At 56.8% G+C, this 9,736-nt stretch overlaps 1 protein-coding gene across 2 annotated transcripts; it reads left to right on the top strand.

Annotated features, from left to right (window-relative positions):
• Positions 1-1,414: 1,414 nt before the first annotated feature.
• On the top strand, positions 1,415-7,221 carry LOC118706662 (torsin-1B). 2 transcript variants are annotated; one of them, XM_036416138.2, is made up of 6 exons: positions 1,415-1,616; positions 2,520-2,785; positions 3,997-4,172; positions 4,721-4,848; positions 6,100-6,457; positions 6,692-7,221. In XM_036416138.2, exons 1-5 carry the CDS (start codon positions 1,430-1,432, stop codon positions 6,339-6,341), a joined length of 999 nt encoding a protein of 332 aa, XP_036272031.1. In that variant the 5' UTR covers positions 1,415-1,429; the 3' UTR covers positions 6,342-6,457; positions 6,692-7,221. The 2 variants fall into 2 exon arrangements, with proteins under 2 accessions (XP_036272031.1, XP_036272029.1); XM_036416136.2 differs by having other exon boundaries at positions 4,664-4,848.
• Positions 7,222-9,736: the final 2,515 nt, after the last annotated feature.

Here is a 9,736-nt window from a genome sequence, read left to right as displayed (position 1 = left end):
CCCTTGCGTGTATCAGCTGTTCATTCTGGAACGAGGGGCAGTCTACACATCGTATCCGGGGGCTGGTGGGCTTGGAGGGGGCTACCGTATGGAGAGGATGGTGACGATGAGACTGTAGAGGCCCAGCACCTGTGAAGGTGAGGATCAGGGCCGTGCCCACGAACAGTCTGGGCTGCTGGGTAGTGCCCACGTGCTGGCATCCTCCACACTGTAAAACCTCCTCTGGCTCCCTATGACCCTCCGGAACAGCTAAGCCAGCTGCCAGCCCAACCAGCCAGGGCCCAGGGGAGGACACTCCTGTAGAGAAGAAGGCCTTCATTCGGGGAGTTGGCGGTAGGGACCACCACCACCAGGCTGCAGGTGACAATGATGCCTCTGCAGCAATGGGCTGCTCTGGCCCATGATGGACATGTCACGATGCCAGTGCCCCTCTTGGTGGTACCACAGGCAGCAGCCAGGTGCCCATGACCTCGAAAAAGGAGGCATCCTCAGAGCCGCTGAAACATGGAGGCGGTGTCTCCCCTGGTGTCCCACGCCACGGCACTGACCACGGTGTCCGCAAACTGCTGGCCCATCCGTCTCCCTCGGCAGCCTGAGAGCTCTGAGGGGCCGGGCGTGTCTGTCCTCGCCCCTGCATGTCCCCAAGCCCGGCAGCCACGTGACCTCTGACCTGGCCATGCCACTCGCCCTGTGAAACCTCCTCTGGCTCCCTACGACCCTCCGGAACAGCGGCCAAACTCCTCGCAGCATCTGCAAGGCTCCCGCCCCGGCTCTGCCTGGCTCTCAATCCTCTCCCACCGCGTGAAACCTTTCCATTTTCCCAACCGGCACCTCCCGCACGCTGCCCTCTGCGGAGGTCACGCTCCTCGCTGTGCACCCGGCGAGCTGCCTCCGGCTCAGACAGGAGCCCGGGCTCCGCGGCCGGCGCTCTCCCTCCGCTCGGGGTGGCCGCGGCCCCTCGCCCGCCCTCCCCGCGCCCCAAAGCCCCGAAGGCGGGGCCCGCGGTCCCCGCCGCCGCCGCCGCCCAGCGCCCGCCGCGGGCGGCCCCGCGCAGCCGCGGAACCGACCGGCGTCGGGTGTGGTGGGCGGGGCACGCACAGCGCCCGGGCCGTTTCCGGAAGGCGGGCGGGGGGCGGGCCTGAGCGGGGACACGCTCATTGCGGTCCCGGAGCAGGCGGGGGCCTGCGAAACCAAAGCCCGGGGCCCGCGAGGAGCCCGCGAGAAAACGAAGCCGAAGACCCGGGCGCGGGGCTCAAGCCGAGCTAAGGGTCCCTCGATACCTGGCCTGCCACTCACGGAGATGGCGGTCCAGAGCCGGAAATCCGGGGTGGGCGGGCCTATGGGTCGGAAGTGACGCAACCCGGAAGTCCGGCCGGTCTCCGGCCGCCGGGCGGGCAGTTCGGAGACAGTGGATGCGGGGAGCGGAGCGATGCGGCCGGCCGGGCGGCTCGTGAGCGGAGCGGCACTGTGGCTGCTGCTGGCGGCCCGGGCGGTGGCGGCGATCGAGCCCATCAGCATGGCCATCAGCATCGGGGCCGCGTCCATCATCACCGGCTACTTCTCCTACTGCCGCTTCGCCGAGTGCTGCCCCAAGCAGCGGCCGCTCAACGCGACGGGTAGGCGGGGCGGCGTGGAGGGGCGCGAGGCACCGGCCGCCCCGGGCGGGCGCCGGGCACCGGGCACCGAGGTCGGGGAGGGAGAGGCCCGGCGGGGCCTCCGCCGGGCCTGCAGCCCTGGAAGCCGTGCCTCCTGTCCACGTAAGGAACGCCCACACTTGTCAGGATCCCTACGAATGTATTTGAGACAAACTGACAGTTCCCGGGAAGCAAAATCTCAACGGCTTGAGAAAATGCTCCGGAAAATGGCAGTTTTGCCGCTTATTTTATCCTCCAGAATCAAAGGGTAAGATGCAGGTGGGCTCCGTGAAGGTCGTTGTTGATAGATCTGGGAGGCGGGAAAAGGGTTAAGGTAAGAACATCGGAACCTGTAAAGAATTTTTGTGAGTCTGAGGGACCTGCCATGCCGGCCTCCCTGACTTGTCCTTTGGTCGCTTTCCTGTCCACGTCCCTGTTTGGGTGCTCTGACTCCGAGGATTACAGCGAGAAGAAACTGAAAGTAGTGTGGTCAGCCCTAATGGGTCATCTGACCCTTGAGTGGTTTTCCGGTGTGTGGCCTCCACCCAGAGTGCCCACCTCTGGCCCTGGGCTTCTGACCAGCCAGCAGGGGCGGCTGGGGACAGCCTGCAGCTGTCGAGAGAGGGCTCGTCCTTGGGTGAACAGACACGCGTGGCTTCCGTGGCAGACACTGGAGTGTTGAGGACACTCGTCCATCGAGTGCATTTCCCTGCAAGTGGCACCGTGTGACGGCACCCCGTGTTCTGCCTCAGGGCCAGCCTGGGGTCTGGCCGAGGCCCTGCTGCGCCCCCAGCCCCGGTGCCTCCCTGGCCGGCCGGGACAGGCCGCCTTGCTGGTGCCGGGTTAACGTGCCTTTCTCCCTCTGTTCCCGGCTGGCCCCTGCAGCCCTGCAGCTGGCGTTGGAGGAGAAGCTGTTTGGGCAGCACCTGGCCGCGGAGGTGATTCTCAAGGCGCTGACCAGCTTCAGGAACAACGACCGCCCCAAGAAACCGCTGACCCTGTCCCTGCACGGCTGGGCCGGCACAGGCAAGAACTTTGTGAGCCAAATCGTGGCCGAACACCTTCATGCAAAAGGCCTGAAGAGCAACTTTGTCCACCTGTTTGTGTCGACTCTGCACTTCCCTCACGAGCAGCAGATAACCCTGTACCAGGCAAGGGAACCCTGCTGTCCCGTCCGCCCGCCATTCACCAGGCCGCCCGCCTCTCACTCCGGCCTCCGCTGCTTCTCTGCCCACTGCACAGCCCAGGCCCCTGACTTAAGGACACTCACCCCGTAACGCTCTCCTGCAGCTGCTTCCTCGCTTGGTTCCACAATAAGACAGTGGCCTGAGTGATATTTCCATTAAGATGGAGGCAAGAGGGGCGAGGCCACTTGCTCCTGACAATCTTTGTGACCTGGTGGCACATCAGAAACTGGAACCAGATCTCCTGGCTTCCAGGCAGCAGGGCAGCCGCTTTCTGCAGGGAGTGAGCGCGCTCCGCCTTGCCTCCGGCCCCGGTGAAGGGGGTGTCCGGTCTTGAAGGACACCCGGTTTGCTGGGCCCGGCTTGCTAAGGCTGCCGCCCCTGGCCCTGCTTTCCTTCCAGTGAGGGCCGCAGGCGGCTGAACCTTAAGACCACTCCTTTTGAGATGTTCTTTCCGCATTTGTCCATAGTGAGTCGGGTTCTCATTTAAGTGAATGTCATCCTCGTAAGAGTTAACATTCCTGCTGGTAGGTGAGACCGAAGTAAGAAATCGAAACTGGACCGAGCGAGAAAGTGAAAGTGGGCCTGTGCCACCGGGCGGAGCGGGGAAAGGCTGCCAACCAGGAAATCGTGCGCTCGCTCGCTCGCTTGCTGCTTCGTAGAGGGCCTGCTGCCAGGGTGTCTTTTGTTTCAAGAAAGCCTGGGAAGAGGTGCTTTTCCTGGAGAGGCGCCTGGTCCTGGGTTCGGGGCCAGGAACAGGCATGCCCTCGGCGCTGCGGGTCTTCCTCCGGCTCCAGCTCCTCGGCGTGTCTGCTGACGCTGAGATTGCGGTCCACAGAGAGGGGGAGGCTGCGCGTTGTTAACAGTGAAATGATGAGCATTCGTGTATCCCCCTCCTTTAATAGAGTGACATTCAGCGCGGCATCTGAGTTAGGAAAAACCCGCTTTGCATTTTAGCCCCCGCCTCTGCTGGTTTCCACTTCTCATAGGCGATGCTTTGGAAAAGCGGTTCCCCGGCGGATGGAAGTTAGGGTGCAGTTTCTACGGGTTCTCTGTGGAGCCCGAGAGTTCTGGTTTCCCCTCCGAGAGCACGGGGGGTAGAGGGTGGGGTGAGGGGCATTCTGCACCCCGGGCCCGCCCTCTGAGCCTCCGCGTCCTGTTTCTTCCCCGGGGCCCAGGACCAGTTACGGAAGTGGATCCGGGGCAACGTGAGCGCCTGCGCCAGCTCCGTGTTCATCTTCGATGAGATGGACAAGCTGCACCCCGGGGTCATCGACGCCATCAAGCCGTTCCTGGACTACTACGAGCAGCTGGAAGGCGTGTCCTACGGGAAGGCCGTCTTCATCTTCCTCAGGTTGGTGCCCCTCGCCCTCCCAGCGCCGGGATGAGCCCGGTGGCCATCAGGGACACAAGTGCCAGCCTGGCGAGAGTGACTTCCTGATTTCTCTCACTGTCCGGCTGCCGGTATCAGCGTGGCACCGAGGGGGCAGGAGAAACGAACTCAGTGATGGCTGATAACAGGCAGTTTCATCGCCGCACAGGTTTCTACGTAAAGTGGTGGTGTACGTAGCAGGTTCTAAACAAAGGTCTAAGCTCTTTGAGGGCAGACACTTTTTTCTCTGTCTGGTAGCACTTAGTTATGTTCTTTGGTTAAGTATAAACCTTAGAGCAGGCGTGTCTCCTGATTAGACCCGGAAGTCTTTTTTTTTTTTTTTTTTTTTTTTACATGGGATTTATTGGGGAGACACTGGGTAATAAAATGGTACAGTTCTATAACACATCGTCTATATGCTGTATTCTCCCTCCCTCCCCATTTATCCCCTGTCACCCCTTTACCTCGCCCAGCCCCGAGGTACAGAGTCTTACATGTGGTTTTCATCTCTGTTTCTTGGGCAAACCCAGCAACGCAGGGGGGGACCTCATCACGCAGACGGCCCTGGAGTTCTGGCGGGCGGGCCGGAAGAGGGAGGACATCCAGCTGAAGGACCTGGAGCCCGTGCTGTCGGTGGGAGTCTTCAACAACAAGCACAGTGAGTGTCCCCCTGGGCAGAGCCCGCTGCGCCGCTGGCAGAGGCCTCGGAACCCGCTTGCCCCGGGGCTTTGCGGACCAGGGCTTTCTCGGTGTTTCTTAGGGGTTCTCTGAAAGGTGACCTCACCGGTGATCTGATCGTAGATTCCTAACTGGGAAGGCCCTGATCGGCAGTCACACCCAGGCATGTAACTTTTTAAAGAATATATATTTTTATTGATTTCAGAGAGGAAAGGGAGAGGGAGAGAGAGATAGAAACATCAGTAATGAGAAATAGTCACTGATCGGCTGCCTCCTGCACACCGCACACTGGGGATCAAGCCCAAAACTCGGGCATGTGCCCTGACCAGGAATCGAACCCTGACTTCCTGGTTCATAGGTCGATGCTCAACCACTGAGCCATGTAACTTCTTTAGTGAAAGGCTTATCTTTGCTTTAACCAGTTAACTACCACTTGTCCAAAACACATGGACGATATTTAACGGCCACTGTTTTGGTCTGCCGCTTGCATCTGTAGGCGCTTGTGGCGTGCAGTGGGCTCAGCAGGCCCCGTCCCTGGTTTCTGAGCATCTGGGTGAACACACCTGATTTGGTAGAGTAAGCCTCTTTCCAGACCCCTCAAAGGCTGACATCCTCAGAGAGCCCATAATCCTGCTAACCTAATCCAACCACCCGGCTTTCTCCCACCTTCAGTCATCTTCCTTCCTTTCCCTCCGTAATTCTAAATGCGTTCAAGAAGCTGCAAAGCTCTCATTCCAGAGGCCTCCCCCCCCCTTTTTTTTTTTTGCTGAGATCATACTTCTAGGCATGTCCTCTGGCTCAAAACTAATTTTTATAAAAATTCTCTATAGGTTTGGATGTTTCCTTTTTTTTTTTTTTTTTTTTTTAAATATATCTTTATTGATTTCAGAGAGGGGGAGGGAGAGAAACATCAGTGAAGAGAGAATCACTGATTGGTTGCCTCCTGTGTGCCCCACACTGGGGATCGAGCCTGCAATCCAGGCCAGTGCCCTGACCGGGAATTGAACGTTGACCTCCTGGTTCATAGTTCGATGCTCACCTACTGGCCATTTCTTAGGCTGACATGTTGTAGAAGCCAGTTGGCAGGGGCAGCCAGCCGATCCTCACATCTGGCTTGTTTGCATGCGTGACAGAAAGACTTCTAAGGGGTAAAGACACGACGGTGTGCCATGGTGGGGACAGACGGACCTGGGAGAGCAGCGGGCTGGCCAGTGACTGGGCTGTTCTGCAGGTGGCCTGTGGCGCAGCGGGCTGATCGACAGGAACCTCATCGACTACTTCATCCCCTTCCTGCCGCTGGAGTACTCGCACGTGAAGATGTGCGTGCGCGCAGAGCTGAGGGCCCGCGGCGCGGCCGTGGACGAGGACGTCGTCACCAGGGTGGCGGAGGAAATGACCTTCTTCCCCAAAGACGAGAAAATCTACTCCGACCGCGGCTGCAAGACGGTGCAGTCCCGGCTGGACATCCTGTGACCTCCCTCCGAGCAGGGCGGCTGGGAGCTTAGGGCCAGGGCCTCGCCTCTCGGAACCACTTGGAAGACGTCGTCAGGATTTGCACATTTGTACTTGTGGACTTTCGGAATCTAGAAATTTTTTAAAAAAAATATATTTTATTGACTTTTTACAGAGAGGAAGGGAGAGGGATAGAGAACCAGAAACATCGATGAGAGAGGAACATCGACCAGCTGCCTCCTGCACACCCCCTTTTTTTTTAGAGTCAAGTTTTTTGTTTTTTTTATATGCCCTTGACTGGAATTGAACTTGGGACCCTTCAGTCCGCAGACCGACGCTCTACCACTGAGCCACACTGGTTTCGGCTAGAAGTTTTTAAGAGTTGATTTTTGATAAGCCGCTGATCTGCCAAGTGCCTTGTCATTTTGCAACATGGCAGCAATGCAGCTGTTGTTGCCGTTGAAGATGAACTTTTAAAATCCGATCCCCCCACTCCTTCTCTTGACTCTGCAGAAGTGCCTTGCAAACAGCTGTCTGTGACCTCAAACTGCTGTCGCTCCTGAAGTCCAGGGCCTGCTGCGCGCTGGGAGCACTGGCTGTCACCTGCCGGAGCCAGGCTTCCACTCCGGTCCTCTTCACAGAGGCCCTGACAGGCATTTTCCGTGGAGACCGGCGGTGCCTTCAGGCGCGGGCAGTGTCGGTGGGAGGACGTGTCGGGTCCTCGGTGCCGCAGCCAGAACAGGGGTCATCGGCATCTGGCCGCTGCTCTGCTGCCCGTGGAGCCCGCTCGCCTCTCCCTGTGGCCCTTCTGGACGCCAGTGACCCCTGCGCCCCCACCAGAGCGTTGGTTTCAGTTTCAGGTCCTAGTCCCATGGGGACGTGTTTGATAGTTTACACTGGGGTCAGTCTCTCTTTTTTTTTTTAAAGAGTCAGTTTTTTTTTTTTTTTAATATATATTTTATTGATTTTTCTTAGAGAGGAAGGGAGAGGGATAGAGAGCTAGAAACGTCAATGAGAGAGAAACATCGACCAGCTGCCTCTTGCACACCCCCCTACCGGGGATGTGCCCGCAACCAAGGTACATGCCCTTGACCGGAATCGAACCTGGGACCTTTCAGTCCGCAGGCTGATGCTCTATCCAATGAGCCAAACCGGTTTCTGCTGGGGTCAGTCTCTCGCGGTGTCCCCAGAACCATTTGGAATCCTAGAACACTGTCATCTGTGGGTGGCCCAGAAGGGTCACCTTGCAGACTTTGCATTGCCAAAGTGGAAGTATCGCACACTAGAAACACTAGTTTTTTCAAGGATGAGTATATAAATATAGAAATATATTTTAATATATTTTTGCTGATTTTAGAGAGGGAGAGGGAGAGATAGAAACATTAATGATGAGAGTCATCCATCAGCTGTTTCCTGCACGCCATCCCCCAGTGGAGATTGAGTCTGCAACCCGGGCACGTACCCCTGGCTGGAGTCAAACCTGGGACCCTTCAGTCCCCAGGTCAACGCTCTATTCACTGAGCCAAACCAGCCAGGGCAAAGATGAGTATATTTTTATGTTACTTCTGAATGTTAGAGAATACCAATGAAGGATGTTGCTCATTTTAAACATGAGAATGACACTAATGGAATAATTGTCTGCGATCAGAAACTCTGAAAATAAAGGATATGATTTACTGTCAAATGCATGGTACTGGATTGTCAATATTGCAGAACAAAGTAATTACAGGGCAGCCTGAAGTTCATCTGATGGTAACGCCCTCGGTGGCAGTGCCAGGCTGGTGCCCTGGTCCCTGGGAAGTCAGACGGTCCCAGCCCGTGGGAAGCGGTCAGCTCGTAGTTGCAATGGAACTACAGGTGTAATGAGGATGTGCAGCCTTTTTTTGCAGGTGTGGTAAATGAATATTTTTATGACATGGAAGGCCTTATGGAGGATCACACTGTCCTTTAAAAATTCCAGTGAGGTGGCGAATGCTCAAATTGGAGGGACCTTTTTCTGCCCAGAGCCACTTGGGTATCTGTAACTTCATTCGTGGGCCATACAAAATAACCACCTTAAAATCAGCCTGCTATGTTTGGTCAAACACTTAATTAGCTTATCCCCGATGCTTTGGCAGGGCCAGACCAGATGATTTCATGGGTCCTATGTGGCCCTCGGGCCGAACGTTCCCCACCCCTGGTTTACAGTGACGCAGTCAACTCTTCAAAACTGCCCGTTCTGAAAGTAATCGCATGGGTGTGAGGTGCGGCCTAGGGACTCGTCAATAACTGTGTCAGATGGGACCAGCTATGATTGACCACGGCCCAGCCTCTATTCCCCCCACAAAACGTACCCAGGAGCTTGAGATGACCCAGGGGATATACAATAATAAAGCCAGAAGTTGATCATGTGAGATGTCATTTGCAAATGTCCCCCCTAGTTAACGTACTTGGTAACTGAAATTTGAGCTGGAATGAAGGCTCAACAACACCGGCCACGCTGGCTGGCAGTCAGCATCGCACAGAACCAGTATTTACCCCACAGGCTGTTATCCACGATACCACGGTAAACTGGACGAGGTGCAGATAGTATCAGAGAGTTGGATTTCCAGTGTCTTCTAAGACAAGTGGAGGGACTTGAGACAAGGGAAAACGCAACATGGCTGACGTTTATTTTTAAAGACAGAAACATCGATGTGAGACAAACATCAATTGGTTGCCTCTGAGCTTCCAACCAAGGTACATGCTCTTGATTGGAATCGAACCTGGAACCCTTCAGTCCACAGGCCAATGCGCTATCCACTGAGCCAAACCGGCCACGGCTCAGCTGACATTCTGGACCTGAGCAAGGCCGTCGCCAGACCAGGAAACCTAACTGCCAGGACTTCCGCCCAGAACTGGAAGCGAAACCCTGGTTGTAACCCAGAGCGCAGCTTAATCACACGTACCTGCCTCTTAGCTGTCTGTGAATGGTACCGCCAGCCCTCTCCCCAGGCCCGAGAGCCGCAGACTTAACCCTCTTCCCACCGTCGCCCCACTCCCCTCCCCTCTCAGATGCTCAAGTCCCAGGAGACATTCCTGATCGGGCTCCCACCCAGACCGCCTCATCTACCAACAACTCCAAATGGCGTCAGGGGACCTCTGTGCTCTGTCGTTGGGGACCCCTAGGTGCTGCCATCTTCAAATGGATGATTAGCCCCAATCTGTGACTCCTGGCGACAGGCCAGACTCGGCTCAATGTCAAGAGCTTTCCAACATGTAGAGCCGTCCTCAGGGGGCCAGGGTGGCAAAGGGTCCTGCGTCAGCCCACAGCCAGGCTGCCAGCCGTCTGTGCCCGCTGAAGCCTGTTCCCAGGAGCGCTGCGCAGGCCTCACCCCCAGGAGCCCATGTTCGTAGGCGCATGTGTGGATTGTGTAATAGGTCTCAGCAGCACATGC

Source organism: Pipistrellus kuhlii, unplaced genomic scaffold, assembly GCF_014108245.1.
Source record: "Pipistrellus kuhlii isolate mPipKuh1 unplaced genomic scaffold, mPipKuh1.p scaffold_m20_p_53, whole genome shotgun sequence".
NCBI lineage: Eukaryota > Metazoa > Chordata > Mammalia > Chiroptera > Vespertilionidae > Pipistrellus > Pipistrellus kuhlii.
Note: the sequence above shows the minus strand (reverse complement) of the source record. Positions and strands in the feature narration are given on the sequence as shown.